The sequence below is a fragment of the Mytilus californianus genome, unplaced genomic scaffold (assembly GCF_021869535.1).
Source record: "Mytilus californianus isolate M0D057914Y unplaced genomic scaffold, xbMytCali1.0.p SCAF_34, whole genome shotgun sequence".
Taxonomy (NCBI): Eukaryota; Metazoa; Mollusca; class Bivalvia; order Mytilida; family Mytilidae; genus Mytilus; species Mytilus californianus.
The window spans coordinates 2,124,432-2,144,069 of NW_026262684.1; the positions used below are offsets into that span (position 1 = coordinate 2,124,432).

Here is a 19,638-nt window from a genome sequence, read left to right on the forward strand (position 1 = left end):
ACATAAAAAGACTTGCATAAATTTTATAACGATGATATTTGACCTCTGACATTCAGTAAATTTTATTTTCTAACTAGAAACATTTACCCTCAAACTTCTGATTATTATCCTAGGAAGGTAATCTTGACCTGATTGGAAATTTTTAGACAAAGATTGGAAAGATTGTAGGTACTTGTCATTGGGATCAAAATTCATGACATGAATAAAAGGAGATGTTAAGAATCTAGGTCACTGTGACTGCAATTCAACAGCACAAATAACAAATAGGTTAATGTGACTGCAGCTCAACAACACAAGTAAAAAAAAGTCACTGACAGCAATTCAACAACACAAATAAAAATACCAAAAAGTTCACTGTGACAGCAACACAAATAACAAAATGACATCTAATTGAACTCGTAATTTTATATTACCATCTATCCTTTACAATTAATCACTTAAAAATATCATATTAAATTCCTGTCTATTCTTTCAGATTTTTTTTAAAGGGGGGGGGGGGGGGGGGGTTGTGGTCTTTAAATGTGCCTCCCATGTACTCTTAGAGGGCAAAAAACAGCAATAGACAGGTATCCATTCAATATTTCAAGCTCTAAATCATTTTGATGGTAAATAAGTTATTAATAGATTTAACAGAAACAATGACAATACAAACCTAGAAAAGTCCATGCATGGGGATCATGAGTACAGATGAATATTGTATAAAATTATGACAAGTATTAAAGAACATGTTTCTAATTTAAAATATTGTTTCATACATTAGAACCAGGTTTAGCCAAAGCAGAAGTAAAGATGACACCAACCAAACAAGTCATTAGTAATTACCATACAGATCATCACATATCACCTGATACATTCACAAGGTACAGGTAAATTGTTTCCATAGTAACTGTTGTACCATGCAGATCATCACATATCACCTGATACATTCACAAGGTACAGGTAAATTGTTTCCATAGTAAATATATATATAACTGTTTTACCATGCAGATCATCACATATCACCTGATACATTCACAAGGTACAGGTAAATTGTTTCCATAGTAACTGTTGTACCATGCAGATCATCACATATCACCTGATACATTCACAAGGTACAGGTAAATTGTTTCCATAGTAACTGTTGTACCATGCAGATCATCACATATCACCTGATACATTCACAAGTTACAGGTAAATTGTTTCCATAGTAACTGTTGTTCCATACAGATCATCAAATATCTCCTGATACATTCACAAGGTACAGGTGAATTTCAACAATATCAACTGTTGTACAATTCAGCATATATCACTCACATGGTACAGGTGAATTGCTACCATAGTAACTTGTACAATTCAGGACAAACCTTCACAAAGTACAGGTAATTAGCTACCATAGTAACTGTTGTACAATTCAGCACAGTGACATCTCATATCATTTACATAGTACAGGTAAATGACTACCTATTAACTGTTGTACAAATGTTGTACAATTCAGGACAATAAGGTCTCATGTCATTTACATGGTACAGGTGAATTATTTCCACAGTAATTGTTGTACTTTTCAGCACAGTGTGATCTCCTTGCATTTGCATGGTACAGGTAAATGGTTTCCATAGTAAATGTAGTACAATTCAGGACAGTGTGATCTCATATCATTCACATATGGTACAGGTGAATTGTTTCCATAGTTATTGTACCATTCAGGACAACACGATCTCATCATTAATTTCACATGGTACAGGTAGATTGCTTCCATAGTCTGATAGTAACTGTGGTATAATTCAGCACAGTTAGGTCTCATTTCTTTCACATGTTACAGCTAAATTGTTTCATAATAACTCATGAACTGTTGTACATTAATTCAGGACAGTGAGGTCTCAAGTTAGGTCTCATATCCTTCACATTGTACAGGTAAATTGCTATCATAGTAACTGTTGTACAACTCAACACAGTGAAATCTCATATCATTTACCAGGAACACATCAATTGCTACCTATTACCTGTTGTCAGGGGTGAAACTTAACTTTGTAAGGCCAGTAGCCAGCTGGGCTACTAGACTTGAAAATCAGTTAGCCCAGACAAAAAGTTAGTAGGCCACTTTATTTCACATTGAGTATCACCGGTGAAGCCTGCGAAGCGGGCTGAACTTGCTAGGGGGTTTGGGGGCATGCCCCCCCCCCCCCCCCCCCCCCCCCAAGAAAATTTTGAAATTTAAGACTCAAAACCCTGCATTCTGAGCATACCTGGAGGTGATTTAGATGCTTGGGAAAATGTAAATTTTGTCTTATTTTTGTTGTTGACTTCAATCAAATTTAATAAAAAAAAATCATTTACAAAATGGGAATGAATCTCCATACCCTGTGTACCAGTTTTTTTTTAATATCTTTTTAAGACAACTAAAGAATTCTCTGTCCTTAAATACATGTAGATGATCGATGAAATATTTACTTTTATTTCTTTAATAATCTAATTTATTAAATATCTTGATCGATTTATTTTGCGTAACTAAGTACATTTGTAAATAAATGACCCCCCTTTTTTCTCAAAAGACTTGTACACGTATTTCAAAAGCATTGTCATAAAATTGATATCTCCTCTGATTTTCTCTTTTTTGTAAACTGTTCAGTAAGTAGGAAACTAAAATCATTTTGAACTAATGTTATTTATTTGTGGTCGACAATATTCTACTTTCGTTTTTGACCTTCATTCTCTGGACACCACGTGGGCTTTGAAAAGGGAACTACAAAAGGTACTGTTTTCCAGATTCTTAACAACATTATATATTATACGTTCTTTTATTTGACTGATATTATTTCATAACATGCTATTGTCATCTTCTCTGAATTTCTTCGCTTTCTTTAAGCCAAAACCTAACAGGGTATTTGATCGCTTCATATTGTAAATGACCATCAGAACGTCTCTCTTGTTATCCTTGCAAACATACAATACTTTCCGGACTTTAAATAGACGACCAATCAGTGACCTGAATTAATGTGAACTATATTTAGTCAAAGGTAAACACTGATTTTACATCCTTGTTTATCGCGACAATACGACTCTCGACACTTGCCTGTATATATTTTAAAAAGATTTTTTTTTCTTTTTGAATTTATATTTTTGTCAGTGAAGTAGCCGGCACTTGGAGCCACGGTAAACAGCGGATTTTCGTCTGTAGAGTACTTTGTTTTCAATTCGCCACCTGGGCTACCACAACTGAATAAAAAGATCGCCCAGGTAAATTTCTGGTCGCCATGGGCGACTGGGTGACCGTTAAGTTTTTTCCCTGGTTGTACAATTAAGAACAGTGAGGTCTCATATCATTTTCATGGTACAAGTAAATTATACAAGCCAGTTTTATCCCGTTTATTCAGGCATGTTAGGTACATGTACAGTGACAGTAAACACAATATCAATTTAAGTATGAATATTAATAAAAGGAGACCGTTTGTTATCTGAGACAGCAACCCAACAAACACAAAATCCAAGTTATTTAGAGGTCAAGCTACAATCATCAGCAACTGACAAGTGTCTGTAGAGTTTGTAGTGCTCTAAATTGTCTTGAGTTTAAATAAGTGGTGGAAAATTTAGATCTGCCGTCAACACTGATTTCCATAAAGGACAAAAACATTAAAAAAAAAGGTAAAAATTAAAATATAGAAGACTTTTTAGTTTTCTCGTTTGAATTGTTTTACATTTGTCATTTCGGGGCCTTTTATAGCTGACTATGGCTTTGCTCATTGTTGAAGGCCGTACGGTGACCTATAGTTGTTTATTTCTGTGTCATTTGGTCACTTGCAGAGAGTTGTCTCATTGGCAATCATACCACATCTTCTTTTTATATATGATGAGATTTCTGACTTTGGACATGCACATTTACCATGACAATATACTCAAGAAAAAACTTGCAAAGTTTCCTAAAATAGTAATATATAAAAAGAACTTGCAGAACATGTCTACTTCATGGATTTGATTTTTCTATGAAATCATGGAATATAATAATTATATTGGCTTCTCCTTTTATTCAAATCTTGACATTATAAATGATATCAGATTTATTTATGTTTTTTTTTATTCCCTATATATATATCTCCAAGTTATATGTATTTTATAAGTTTTATCTGGTATTTACATTATTGGTTAAACAAAGTTATATATATTTTATAAGCTTAATATCCTTACATTATTTGTTTGACCAGTGGTCTGGTTCTCTTTATTTTTACTGCAAAATGTCAAGCCAGCTGTCGGACAGACAGCTTTGTTGGGAAAATATAGTTTAATTGTTCATAATGAAAATGATTTGTTATTTATTTTGCAGTGTGAAACCAAAAGACAGAAAAAGATCGTTAGACAATGATAGTGATGAAGAGGGAAAAGAAAATAGGTACAGTAGTCCTCTATTCCTCAATAGAGAGGCCTTCTCTTAAATTGTTCCTCATTAGAGGTCAAACTGCCTACAGTCTGACTAAAGAAAAAACAAGTCTTCCCCCCCATCCCCCCCCCCCCTTTGAGAAGCAAATTATTAAATACATTTGTCTATATAAGAAAGAGCAAACCTTCATATTGCATAGTGGCCTTGGTGGCTGAGTGGTCTAAGTAATTCTTCTACATGTATCACTAGCCTGTCAACACTGAGGTTGTGAGTTTCACCCCACATGTGACAGATACATGCAACTTAATTCTTAATTGACTAGGATTGTCGGTTTTCCTGTAGAATATCAGTGGTTCTCTCTGGGCATTCTGGCTTCCCCAACCAATAAATACTGACTGCCATGATATAGACAATTGTACTGAGAGTGACATTAAGAATGTTCGCTCCTCTTGCTTTTGAATTTTTGCCAGATATTCGGAATCCTCTAATTTTATCCATGTAATGGCATTAAGAATTTTGCCCGCTAACCCCTTCTTTTCTCTTCATTATTTTATATGTAGTTTAAAAAGCCAAATTTGAAAATTTATAAAATCCTTGTTATTTTTTCATAGCTTTGTAAAGAAAAAAGGGGCCAATGTTAAATGTATGAAAAAACTAGAGAGAATCATTTCCCGCCAAATTTTAAATGGCTTATATCTCGAAAACAAGCACATGAACCCTTCATTTTTTTCTGCTGTTTTAGTTCCTTTATAAAGTATCAATTTATAACAGTCTTTTAAAAAGCTTGTTATTTTGAAACAGAGTAGCAAACATCCTTAAGGAAAATCATCCCTCTGATGAGGTCTATTTATAAAAAAGACCAAACTTTATAGGGTAATGTTATAAAGCAAGACTGTCTCTCATTGGGTCCTTTGAAAGACATTTATGAAAAATGTCAAGAGAGTCCATGCATTTGAACATTCATCAATTATTCATAGGTTCTATGTATATAGCTATCATAACATTAAGCAAATTTAAGGTGGTACCCAACACCTTGACTAATATTAATTTGGCTTGTTTAATTTTCATAAAATTTTGACAAAATGTTTACTTTGACCCTTTGACAAAAATATAAAAATTTCAAAAAATTTGAACCAACCAATTTATCAGAAAAATTTCATTGGTTATATAGCAGTTTGACAAACACTAATTTTGATCATTGAGAAGCTTAATATTTCCTTAACAATACAACGTAATTAAAACGTTTAGTTGATTTTTACAGAGTTATCTCCCTGTAGTGTTAGGTACCACCTTAAACACAATTTTTTTTACATGAGTCAAATGAAAGGCTGATATTCCACATGTAAACTAAATCCTGTCAAGAGATTTGCAGCAACATGAAGTGAAATAAGACAGTTATTGGTTTCAATTCTTGCATGTTCTACCATATTTACATTCAACATCAAAGTAATAGAAAGAATGATACATTTTTTTCTTTATTTACATTTAAATTAATGTAATAAAAGAATGATAACACACAATTTTGAATGAATTAGTTGTTGGATTACTAGCTGAATATTTTATGTCAATCAAATAATATTCATGTATAACTGTACATGATGTACACAATGGAGTTATCATTATAACACATTTCTGTAGTATTTTTTTCATCCTTTAGAACAAGAAATGGCAATGAGAAGTTTTTAGAAAGGGCAGCTGAAAAGTCAAGGTTGTGGCGGTCATCAGAAACCACTCCAATAAAATTTTATGGTCAAAGTTCAACTCAAACAACTTATGGTACCCCATATAGGTATGTAGTGTTAACCTTGAGTTTAAACAGGAAAACAATATACTGAATGAAAATTCAGAACTTTTTTAAATGTTTTTATTTTTGCAATGCATTAAGTTTGCTAAAATGAAACCTCACAATTAAAAATTTTATAGCATTACTGTAGTTTCATTTATATTCGTTGGTACCAAGTTTTTGGGATTGAGGAAAACTTACATTTTCGTGGATAGTTGATTTCGAGGAGGTTTGGCCAAAGTCTACATACAAGCATACACATTCTGTATGTGCCTGTCCCAAGTCAGGAGCCTGTAATTCAGTGGTTGTCATTTGTTTCTGAGTATCATATTTGTTTTTCGTTCATTATTTGGTACAAAGATTAGACCGTTAATTTTCTTGTTAGAATTGTTTTACATTTATCATTTCGGGGCCTTTTATAGCTGACTGTGCGGTATGGATTTTGCTTATTGTTGAAGCCCATACATTTACCTATAGTTGTTAATTTCTGTGTCATTTGGTCTCTTGTGGAGAATTGTCTTGTTGGCAATTATACCACATCTTCTAATTTTTATATATAGATAATTTGTAATTCGCTGATCCTTTAAATTCCTGGTTAACCTATACCGACAAAATCCTAGAAAATTGATATCCAACAAATAATAATGAATCCACAATATGTGTATGCAGCATTTACTCTTAATTGCAATAACTAAACTTGCTTTTGTGTCAATTGTCCCAACAATAGCAGTAATAAATGTACCCATTGATTTACGAAGTTACATTAGTTGTATTTACAGTTTCTGCCTGAGGACATTTTGTATGTTTTAGCAATTGAGTACCATGATACTGTCAGAAATACATTTTTTGTTAAGATGGTAAAATTGGTATTCCTCAATGCTATATTTGTCATCTCTTTAAATTTCCTCCTTCATATGATGCTATTTCAAATTTATGTGAGGAGCATTGATATATGCATACATAGACGACTTTCCAGTTGGAGCACTGCCAGCTTTCTGGTCTGACAGTAATTATACTGTGAAATTCAAAATTAGGGCATTTTCAAAATTGATTCTGTTAGTGGGAGGGGGGCATAGGAAAGCATTTCTTAACAAATATTTTTGGTGGTGATTTTTTAGGAACGATAGCCAGTTATAGAAAATAATCAATTAAAGTTTTATGCATGGTGGGATAAAATAAAAAGTGCCTTCAAACCCCTTATTTCATTGATATCATTTTTTTTCCACAGCAGTGGTAGAAGACCTGGATTGATGCCAGATCCAACTCCATCAAAGATACCAAGACTTGGTAATGTTAACTACAGCTGGATGAAACCAAAGTTAACAGCCCCGTCAGATACCTGTCAACAACAACCAAACTTTCATGGGTATGATATTAATAATCTTACCGCAATAGTAATCAAACTTCCCATCACCACTGTCTAGGAAGCACACTTTTATCATTTCTATCAATAGGTGAGTTTTAAGTTCACTTTATAAAAGAAATCTACATGAATTTGGTTTGAATGGAATGTTGTCCCTCAAAAGTTGACATCAGGTTAAGTAAACACAATCAGACAATTCAAACCAGTTAATTAATGTTGATCATGATCAAAGATATGCAGACGATATTTAAAGCAGACAACATATAGAATTTTCACGAATGAAAAATAATTTTATACTCTAATGTAGTTAATAAAGAACTGCTGAAACAACCCCTCCCAAATTTCGTTGTAGAGTTCCCTTAAAAAATGAAAACAATATGTTATATATTTCATGCGTCTAAAGCGCTTTTCTGGATTTACCTTCATCAGGAACTCTCAAAGCTGAATATATAAAAGCCAAGGATGTATAAGAACCGAAACAGTTGAAGAGCTATATGATAAAAAAAGACCTTAAAAAAGCCAAATACATCTATAAAGGTCAACTTTGCCTGAGGGAGTTGAAACCTTAGTTTCTAATCTATTTAATTTAAAAATTTATATTTTCAATTTTATAAAGTTTGTTTTAAATCAGGTGAGCTGATGATACCTACGATATCCTGAAGTGGATACCGTTGGTATGTAAGGTTGTAAAATAAAAATAATTGGATATCGCTTAATTGACAGACAAGTTACAACACAAATAGTTTAATTCTTTGATGAAGACTGTATTCCCATAAACCAATCTCAAGTTGTTTTTTTATGAATTAGCTACACAGCTTAACCCATGGTCAATCAGCATAAATGACGACATTGAACAATCATTCTTACTGTGACATAGGAAATGTACGGAAAGGGCACAAATTTGAAAGTCATCTATGAGATATATGGAAAGAAATAAAAACTTAAAACTTTTAAATAAAAACTGTTGTACTAAAACAGGAAAAAAGGATAACGCTTTCCGTCAAGGGCACAAACCAGACACATTATGAAAGCTTAACATTAGTACTATGGACATGTTCAGCTGAAATTTAGGACCCAGACTAAAAGTTTATCCTAGTTTTTTCCCAGAGTAATGGGATGAATAATGTTATGATAAGTTGATTTTGTATTTTTCAGGTTCTCTAACCTTGGTAATACTTGTTATATGAATGCTATACTCCAATCCCTTGTCAATCTTGATACCTTCACCACAGATCTACTGTATGGAAACAAAAGAATTCTTAGGACGTTGGAATCTTCTTCATTGTATAAGTAAGTTTGAAAATGTTCAGTCCTCAAATTTAATTGAACATATTTGAGCACTTGGAGATAGCTGTCCAAACAAAAATTTGCTTTTTTTTTCTACAAAAATAGGAATTTGTGTATATCATGTATATAGGAAAATGGTTGCATCAAAAGTGAAAATCAAGAAAACAATTCAAACTGAAGAAAATGGAAAGATAACAAATAGAAACAATGTTGTTTTAAACAGTAATTATACCCCCTCTTTAAAAAAGTGGGGGTATACTGTTTTACCTCTGTCTGTCCGTCCGTCCATCCCATGAATATTTTTCGTCGCATTTTTCTCAGGTACTACATTACAAGAATTTCTGAAATTTAGTTTCAAGGTTTATATGAGTGAGCTATACTGTGTGATGCATTTTCAGATTCATCACTCAACAACTTCCTGTTTACCGAACATTTACATATTTTTACACTATTAAAATTATCCATATTTGGGGGGGGGGATATCATCAGTGAGCAGTAGCTGGCAGTTTCACTTGTTTCATCAAAATTTCAATGAAAGGTTAAAATCACATTTCTCATTTCATAGGCTATCTCCCATTCCAGGAAAACCCAAACACTTAAATATAAAAAGTAAGGAGATGTGGTATGTTTGCCAATGAGACAACTATCCACCTGAGATAAAATGAAGTGGTAGTACTTAAGCAATCAAAGGCCACCATATCATGCATATGGCCTTGTACAATGAGAAAAACCCATACCATATTCTAGTATGTTACAATAGCATTTTTCTGAAATATATGTTTGTAATTCAGATCTTATCTACTCCAAAGGGATCTTAAGAGACATGTTTATTTTGCCTATTAAAATGTAATTCTATTTTACAGGTGTATGGTCCTCGTCTTCAATTCTAGATTGAAGAATGTTACTGATATCAATAAAAGAGAATATCTTAGGAATTTGAAACAGGCCATTTCATCATCAGCTAAAAGGTTTTCTGGATATCAACAACATGTAAGTTGTACAAAAGATCAAATACTGTAAATTCAGAAATTATTGCGTTCATATATTATTGCGAGTTTTCAAGAATGGACAAAAATGTGAGTTTTATTATTGCTATTTCGAAAAAAAGTGCATACAGGTTATATTTCAGTTATCACAACCTGCAGAATGCGAGTTCTTATTATTGCGATACTCATCCAGTCGCATTATTGCATTAATAAAAACCTCGCAATAATTTCTGAATTTACAGTAATTGATTGCTGGTGTTAAAAGCCACTTTCTGCACTATTGGATATATTGATGCGGTCAATTTTTATTGGTGGAGGAAGTTAGAGTGCCGGGAGTGAATTACCGACCTTTGGCAGGAAAACTGACAATCCGAGTCAATTAAGATTGGAGTCAAACGCACCGTGGTTTGAATTACAAACCTCAGTGTTGATAGACTAGTCACTAGTGAAATAAATAAAAAAAATTAAAAATAACTTAAAAAATCATTTAGAAGTATATTACGTCAGGTGAGTTTTGTCATTTCTACTTGCCAACTAGGGGGCAGTCAGAAATACTGGACCCAAAAATAATACCACTTCCTCTTGACACTGGGCTCTAGATGGAGCTACCATTACAGGATACTGAACATTTGTTAAGAATTATGGGAAAAACCTTAGTACTTCAAAACACCAAAAAGCTGAAAGCTGTATTATATAGTAAATATTATCATATGGCTTTTTCAATATCACATCCGTATCAACCTGAGACACCAATATCATCCCAAGAGCTCTGCTTGAGGGATTATATTGGTTGAGGGTTGATACGGTGTGTGATATTGAAAAAGGTGTATCATATACACTTTATTATATACATTTGAACCTCACGTAGATGTTTTTTCACGTGACGTAATACAAATTATCTGTTTGACAAATCCTTTGCAACTGGGACTGATATTGATAACGTGACTTCATACAGATTAGGGGTGTGATAAAGCCTTTACAACCGTGACTGAAATCGATATAGTAGACTCCGGCAAATCGGATACCCAAAATGTCAGCTAAAAATATCCGATTACCCGATATATTCAATTAGACGATGAATGTATATTCATTGAATATTCTGCAATAATGAGTAGATATAATCCTGAGATGTTACTAACCCTGACAATTGCTAAATATGTGAAAGGGCTGGAGGATTGATGGAGTGATTTTTATCAGTTACATCACCACGATTTTTGTGTAAAAAATTATCAGCTGATTATGTAATGATTAAATTTGTTTGCAGTTTTTAAATCCTTTATTTATTAGAATAAATCAAATGTCCTGAAATATTTATGTGAATTATTATCTACCATCCATAGTTTGTCTTTATTTGTTTTGTAAGCAAATTAATATCCATTATTTACATTATCACACAGGTAAACTAATTTGGCTATAAATAGATCTAAGCATGTCTGTGTAGAATCTCCAAACTAAAATCGTATTTGTTATAATTTTATTTCTTAAAATAATCAAATTTAAATTTATGAAAATAATCATGATTGATAAAATATTATTGCATAAAGTTTACGTTTTCTGAAGACTATTTATATTTAGGTCATAGTTCTAGAGGCTTCTTTGCCAATTTGTAAACATCCAAAATGGCGTCCATGACATGTGGTTACTTTTGTACATGTGAAAAAAATATATCTGACAAAAGTCAGATTTCTCTTGTCAAAAGGGATTTATATTTATATTGCAATAAATTATTCAGAAGGAGGTACATTCAGTTTAGATTATATTTCTGATTCTGTGAACATTTAGAGTTTAATCAAAATTCTTCAAACAGCAACGTCAACTTGTCAACTGAGTCTTGCATATTTTATAAATGAATTAAAACCATTTGAAGTAAAAGGGCATCTAATTCACATGACAAAGGAAGACAATGATTAAAGACAACAATTTATTAATAAATAGTTCCTTTTATTTAGTAAAAACAAAATCTTCTTGTCTGCAAGATTGTAAATTCGTAACTTCCGGGTCCATTTCCTGTCAGAAATATATTGAAAATATCCGATTGCATGGTTTTGAACAAAATACCTGAATATTCTTGCCGATTTGCTGATATATTCTTATATCCGATATTCGATTACACGATAAAATTAACATTAAACATATAGGGAAGGGTTTGGTGTTTTGAAATAATATTACAATAGCCGATATATTCGTTTAGCCGATATCCGATTAGGTGGAGTCTACTGTATCATCATGGATGGTGGTTGCAGCACTATTGCTTTTGATCGTATTACACATACAATTTATCTGTATTTACTAAGTATATAATAAAACAGTGTATTAAAAGGTATTTGTTTGCTCTTCTGTAAAGACATTTACACAAAACAGTGATGAAAATATACCCTCTCCACCTGACCGCTTGTTGCAATCTTAAAACATTTTAGTTAAACAGTTAAGACCTTCCTGGGTTTAGCCTGGTCATTATTAATGAAAACAGCTTACTGTTCTTTTTTGCCAAAGTACACTTCTTAAATTAAAATGTATATCTATGCGTGTTTGCATAATTTCATGCAATTAATTATGCCTAACAAGTGCTTTACATTGTTGTCATTTAATGAATATTTTTAATAGTTAATTATTGCTTTAAAAGAATGGTTTCGTCTATTTTTGGGTAAATTGTGAAAAATTATGACGGATTTTAAAACATTATACAAGTTATAGATTGTTTAGGAAATTTTTATGATTATGTGTTTACAATCTTGCAAGACTTTCTTCTAGCTATTCTAGAAAAAAATTTTTACTGCTGGGTTGAACACCACATGATGTTAAAAAAACAGTGTTATAAACCCCCCACCTAATAACCTACATTTTTTTTTAGGGATTAGCCCCTCTATAGATCTTCTTTTTTTTCATTGTGAAAAGTTTCACAGATTTCTACTATTATTCCTGTATGATACATTGGACTCTGGTTTAAATTCCAGGATGCTCATGAATTTCTTGGTCAGTTGTTAGATCAGTTAAAAGAGGAAGTGACCAAGATATCCAAGTCAACACCAAGTCCACATCGAGATAATGAGGAAACAGAAAGGACACCTCATGAATGTATTAATCCTACTGTACAGAACTTTGAATTTGAAGTACTACATGGCATCAAATGTGAAAAGTATATATACATAAAAATGACGTACTGTGGATTCCTTTATTTCATGGTTATTTATTATTGCGGATTGAGGAAAATCTGTATTTTCATGGATACTGTAAATTCAGAAATTATCGGGTGCATTTGTTATTTCGATTTTTGAAGGATGGACAAAAATGAAGGATTAATTATTGCCATTTCTGCATACAGATATATATTAGATATCAAAATGAGAGTTTTTATTGTTGCGATACTATCTCAGTTGCATTATTCGCAATTATGAAAACCTCGCTATAATTTCTGAGCTTACAATACTTCATTTCATGGTTGTTGCTAATTCTAGATCTGCATACATGCCACTTTAATTTGGGGTTCAACTATGCTCACAAAATCCACAAAAATAAGTACCACATGATTGGAAACTCATCCACAGTATATAGATATATATATAGATGCTGTTTTATTTTGATCAGATTTATGAATTTAGCTATAGTTGTCATTCTATTCTGATTAATAATTAAAGTTTTCCTTTTAATCCTACTACTGATTTAAGAATATATGGTTGCAGTCTAGTCTTATAACCTTTCATTTATCAAGAATAGCATATGTGTCTAATAATGGTAATCTGTTTTCATATGATATGAAAGTTTGGAACAACACCATGACTGTGGTTTAATATGCTTTAGCAAATGGGGAAAAAGATCTATATAAAAATTTGACCTTTATATTTAAATATTTCAGCTGTGGAGAGGAAGTGACTAAGGAAGAACAGTTTAATGATCTCTCTGTAGACATGCCTAGAACTAGGTAGGTATTATCAGAATCTACAACATCATCATGATCATGAACATGTATATATAGATTCTACCACTGCATCGAGTGTGATACGATATTTATCCACTCGAGACGCGTTTTAAATATTTAAAATTTAACTGTCGAGAGTGGATAAATATCGTATTACACGAGATTTGGTGGTGGAATTTGTTTCTCTAATGATTTTCAAACATATACGCAGGCAAATTTATTCATTCTTTTCGATTGATCTGCAAAAAGATGTGCTCTTTTTATGTGACGTCATCAGGCATGGTCGCCTTTTTTCATGCCATCACAATAGGAAATTCAGAGGAAAGCAAGAAAATTCGACGTCATAATCGGATTTTAACCAATGAAGAACTGAGATCAAACGAACCACACATTGATTAAATTTTTTTTATACAATGGGTGCAGAAAGGTATAAATTGACGAAGAATTAGAGAAAAATATTTACATTCTTCATTGAACTTTATTAATTAATATCTTAATGATAATGTTAGGTTCCATATAGGGTTTGGCATAATTTTAGTCCATAAACCATCATAATGGATGTTTGATGTAGATACACAAACTGACAAATGCTTTATAACAATAAGAAGCAAACAGGGATAGATACACTGTGCAAAGAAGAATATTTTGGGACTTAAAAAAGTACAATCAAAATGCAAGGAATAGACAATATCTATTTAAGAATATGACCATTTCAATCAGGATTATACAAATTGCTGTCTCATGTGTACACCCATTCCATGACCAGGTGTAATAGCTATAAATTTAAAGGCAGAGGCTTCAATAGAACAGCCAAACAATCTACAATGGTAACTTAGCCTGAGGTAGCTTTAACTTTAATTTTAGTATACCGTCTTTTGGTATGCATAGTGCGCATTTGTGTATAGTGCGCACCCCCTTTATGGTCCAAGAAACTTGAGAAAAAAAAGTTTCCGCTTTGTATAATACACATAGACCTTTTCGGAAATGTCACAGCTCCAAAATCGGTAAAATGTTGCTTGAGCGTGATTTTTTTTCGGCAAGGAAATAATGAGAAGTCATGATTAATATCATGGAAAGAATTTATTGTAGCTGAATAAAGAATTTTAATAGTTATCTTCTTTTTATAACCCACAAGTTAATGTTTGTCGTTTGTTGGCAAACAGGAAGTCTAAACTGGAAGTTTTTTAAATGGTCACCGATGTTGGTGAATTCCATACGGAATACGTAACTAATACGAAATTGTATTATCTTTTATGTATTATTTAATTTTATGTTATGAATTAGTGCTGAAATAAACTGTTAAAATCTCATAATTTAATTTTTTGTTTGTTGATTCTAGCTGTTAATCCGGATTATCACACCTCAATCAATGGGTCTAATTGATGTCAAAACAATCCATGCATGACAGGTTCACCTTGTTCCTAATTAAATTCGTTCAGGTTACAATTATGGGATAATCATGTTTTCAATCATAATTTCTTGAACGGTTTAAACAGTTGTTACTATTTAAAAGTTACAAAGTAGAAAACGCATTTATAAAAAAAAAACTTCTCATAGACTAAATCATCACTTTACAATATTAAGTCACATGACTGGCGATCACCTGATACATTAAAAAAAATGGTGGTTTATCTTTTCAAAATGAGCGTGGTTTATTCAATTTTCATACACTTATCTTCTACTCTCCATGATGAACACATACAAAACAGTAAGTTATGACCACAAGAAACACAGAGCCTAAATTAACCGACAACAAAAGCTTCATGGTGTCTTTATTAAGACATGGCAAACTTCCGGATTGCAAACAGATGGACAAATTTACACGATAAACGAACGTAACTTCAGAGATATAAAATGTATTTTATTTGAATAAAACATGACATATCAAGTACAATAAGATACATATTACAAATATAACTTGTAAAACATAATAAAAGTTGAGGTATTGGCAAAAAATTCCGTACTCTTCACTGATCTTCACTTCACCTGTTTTTTTATTTGTCGGAGTTCGGACCTGAAAAAAAGCTAAGAAAATGTTTGTAGGCATGTATAATGCGCATCCCTCTTACAAGAAACATGACCCAGGGTATAAATGTGCGCACTATACATACCAAAAGACGGTAATGTCATTAATATTGTATGTTGTTCTTAAATATTTTATTTTACTTTCCAGAGATTCAACCAATCCTAGATCTTTACAGGATGCCCTAGAATTGTCTTTACGGAAAGAAAATATAGAATATACTTGTGAAAAATGTAATTGTAACAAAGCTGCTGTCTCTCATAAATTTACCAAATTACCAAGGTGAGGGGTTAATTTCGCTCATTTCACGATTGAGATAAAATTTACCTCATGCTAATTTGATCTTTTAGACAGATCATCATAAGACCCTAAAAATGTGAAAATAAAACCTGACAAACAGGTTTGACTATCATATCTCCAACTTTAAATTTTGTGAAAATAGAGCAAAACCCATATTGTATAGTCAGCTCTAAGAGACCCAGACATCACAAAATAGGAAACAATTCAAATGAAAATACACCAATCTCAAGTTGTTTTTTATGAATGAGTTACACTTCTTGACCCAAGGTCAGATGGCATAAACAAATGCCATCTCACAATCGGTTACTGTGACGTAATAAAAAAAAGCATTGTGACACAGGAAATGTGTGGGAAAGTGCACAAATTTAAAAGTCATCTATACCAATGACCTGACTTATGCTAAAACAATATACAAAAAGTTAATATGACACACAGCACCCAAGAACAAATAGTGTTTATAAAGATAAGGAGATGAGGTATGATTGCCAATGAGATAACTATCCACCAAAGTTAAAATAAAGTGGATGTAAGCAATTATAGGCATTTGTTTATCATTTGTGAAATACTCAATTAGATGCATTCTTGATGTTGTCATTGCTGTTGATTTTTCAAATGCATAAAAATTGGTTGTTCACATGATTAGTCAAACAAAAAGCAAAATCTAAAAATTTAAAAAAAGGAGTGACTCATCAATCATAGTTTTATTTTTCAGAGTTTTAGTTTTACATCTAAAGCGATACAGTTATAATATGATGATGTCTCGCCAAGCGAAGGCAGGACAGAATATAACCATTCCACGATATCTCACCCTACAATCTCATTGTGAAGAGGAGACACGCCCACCTTACCCAACCATCCCTCCACCAGAACCTAAAAGGTAAAAGGTGTTATCAGTATTACGAGTTAAGTGTCGTTTCACATATACCAAAACAAGACAACAAATGCAAGGCTAAAGTTTCCTCCTTCAGAACCAAATATAAAATGTTGTCAATATAAAAAATTTGTGCCATTTTACACATAACCAAATAGGAGAAAAAATGGCAAGCTTACCTATCCATCCCTCCTCCATAACTTAGAAGGTAAAATGTGCTACAAGTAAAAAAAAGAGTGCCAATTTACACATTATCAAACGAGAGAAAAAAATACAAAGCTATCCAACCCAGTGATTTTTCTGTCTTTATTTAAGAGCTGAATATCTGCCCCGTTCCTAATTAGAAAAAACCTGAAATTTTCCCATATTAAACCATTTCAATCAAGTTGTAGCGGAGAGGTGATTGATAATTTTATCTTTTGTAGTATTTGATTCAAAATATAGGTTATCGTACTGTTCCTGAAGAAAACACATGGAATATAGACAGATAACAGTCATAAGGATGTCCATACAAAAACCGTTTTAAAAAGCCAAATTTGAAAATCTTATAAAATCCTTGTTATCTTTTTATAGTTTTTGAAATGAAAAAGGGTCCAATGTTAAATGTATGAAAAATCTAGAATCATTTCCCGGCAAATTTTCAATGGCTTATATCTCAAAAACAATCACAGGGACCCTTCATTTTTTTCTGCTTTTTTAGTTCCTTCATTCATATACTATCAATTTATAGCAGTCTTTTAAATAGCTTGTTATCTAGAAACAGAGTAGCGAACATCCTTAACCTTGCATTTCTATATATAAGTAAAAAAAGGTAAATTAAGTGATTAATTAATGTCCACACCATCATAATGGCTCAAATAACAGCTCATTTTACCAACAATCCAGGATTTCTATTGATTCGTTTATTTCATTTTAATTTTTTTTTCAGTCTTACTGTGCCAGACAGTCCACTCAGGGAAAAGAATGAAAACACACCTAGAAGAAAACTGGACGTAATGAACCCTTCAGCAAACCCTTCAAAGTATGTATTGAACAAAATCAACAAAACATTCAAGGTGTATGGTAAACAAATATTTTTCCAATTTGAATCACAAGAAAAATTATTTTGTGAGGAAAATCACTAACGTAATCGGGCTTGTATAGTTCGCACTGGTACATAGTACGCGCCCTCTTCTCTGCACGAAATTTCAGGTAAAAAAACTTTTTGTAACTGTTAGAAAAGGTCTAATGAAACTCCGGTAATTTCAAATCGTGCATGGTCATTTGCAGTATTTTCTTGGAAAAACCTGTTTTCCATCATCAAACAGAAGCTGAAACTGCTTATAAATGATTCTAGAACACTTCACGATTGTTAAATTAAGTTAAAATCACACAAAAAACAATTTAGAAACTTGTGTATATTTAAACCGGAAGTTTGAATAGCATGTGTAAAAGAAGAAAAAAAACGGTGAGAGTCGAAATCTGTACATCATAGATATCACTATAATACGACTTTGAAAGTAAAACAGTTACATCTTTATGTAAAACAGTGTTTAATATATCTATTACATTAATGTTTGAAGGGTTTTAAGCTAATATACAACATATTTGTCAGTATGAAACACGGAAACGGAACGAATAATAACCGATTACGTTTTGTAGTTTACACATCGTAAGCTGGTTTACGGTTGTCTTTTTTACTTTTTTTGTATCGTTTCATTCAAGCAGATACCAGTTTATTTAAATCAATGAAGTGTTTAACTTTTAAATTTATCAGTTTTAATTTGATATTGAATAAAAATAACTTATTAATATGGATTGGGTAAAATTATTAGTTTGAAAAATGATAAGAGCGCCCTCTACAATATCAATAACAAACATGGCGGAAGGTAAACTAACCACCTCACGATTTTTTTCCTCTTATTTCTTGCTTATTGTCTAATTTCTTTACATTATTGGTTGGAAAATAATTGAATAAACTATGTCTTGATATTATTCGTTCGATACCAATTTTCGTGGCTTTTATTGATACAGGGTTACCACAAATTGAAATTCCAACAAATTTCTACAGGAATGCATGCAGACTTTGGCAAAACCATGAAATCAATTATCAACAAATATGCATGTTTTCCTCAATCCAAGAAAATTGGTACCCACGGAAATAAATGAATACACAGTATTCAATTATAATCATGCTATAACTCTTTATAACAGTTTCAGATTTAAAAAGAGTAGAGCATTACCAGATTTTAATAATGATGACGACCCCAGCAAAGCTTCTACACAACAAACCAGCACACCATATAAAAAACTCAAAGAGGAACCAGAAATTGTAAGTAATTTGAACAAATGATAAGAAAAAAAAGTTTATATTTAAGAAACTTACATTCATTAGCTGGCCTTATCAACGAAAATATTATATTAATTTTGTGTTTTCAAAGCACTTTTCTGGATTTATTGGGAACTCTCAAACCCAAACATGATGAGCTTTATGACCAAAAGGAACCTAAAAAGTAAAGCTCAAATTATCAAAGTCAACTTTGCCTGATTGAGTTGAAACCTCAGTTTCTTAATAATTTTTTTAATTTAGCAACAGAAAATTTTAAATAAAGTATGTTATAAATTATTTCAATACAAAAAACTGACAATTGAGCTGATGGTACCCTGGACTAACAGTCCAATGGCAACGAAAATTGAGAGCAATTCAATTGAAAGAAGGAAAGTTTTATTTTTGGACTTGCATTGTGGATCATTTATGTTAGAATATCCATTTTATGTGTGC

The 19,638-nt window shown here is 32.1% G+C and overlaps 1 protein-coding gene across 2 annotated transcripts in view; it reads left to right on the forward strand.

Annotated features, from left to right (window-relative positions):
• LOC127736631 (ubiquitin carboxyl-terminal hydrolase 37-like) overlaps nucleotides 1-19,638 on the forward strand; it is a 43,210-nt gene that overhangs the window by 9,982 nt on the left and 13,590 nt on the right. The window contains exons 4-15 of one of the 2 annotated variants that reach the window (XM_052247192.1): nucleotides 761-866; nucleotides 4,295-4,360; nucleotides 6,006-6,137; nucleotides 7,360-7,497; nucleotides 8,650-8,784; nucleotides 9,645-9,771; nucleotides 12,722-12,903; nucleotides 13,621-13,686; nucleotides 15,857-15,988; nucleotides 16,719-16,883; nucleotides 17,806-17,898; nucleotides 19,071-19,188. In XM_052247192.1, coding sequence (XP_052103152.1) covers nucleotides 761-866; nucleotides 4,295-4,360; nucleotides 6,006-6,137; nucleotides 7,360-7,497; nucleotides 8,650-8,784; nucleotides 9,645-9,771; nucleotides 12,722-12,903; nucleotides 13,621-13,686; nucleotides 15,857-15,988; nucleotides 16,719-16,883; nucleotides 17,806-17,898; nucleotides 19,071-19,188 — 1,460 coding nt within the window. The remainder of the gene's footprint in view (nucleotides 1-760; nucleotides 867-4,294; nucleotides 4,361-6,005; nucleotides 6,138-7,359; nucleotides 7,498-8,649; nucleotides 8,785-9,644; nucleotides 9,772-12,721; nucleotides 12,904-13,620; nucleotides 13,687-15,856; nucleotides 15,989-16,718; nucleotides 16,884-17,805; nucleotides 17,899-19,070; nucleotides 19,189-19,638) is intronic. The other variant, XM_052247193.1, reaches the window with a different exon arrangement.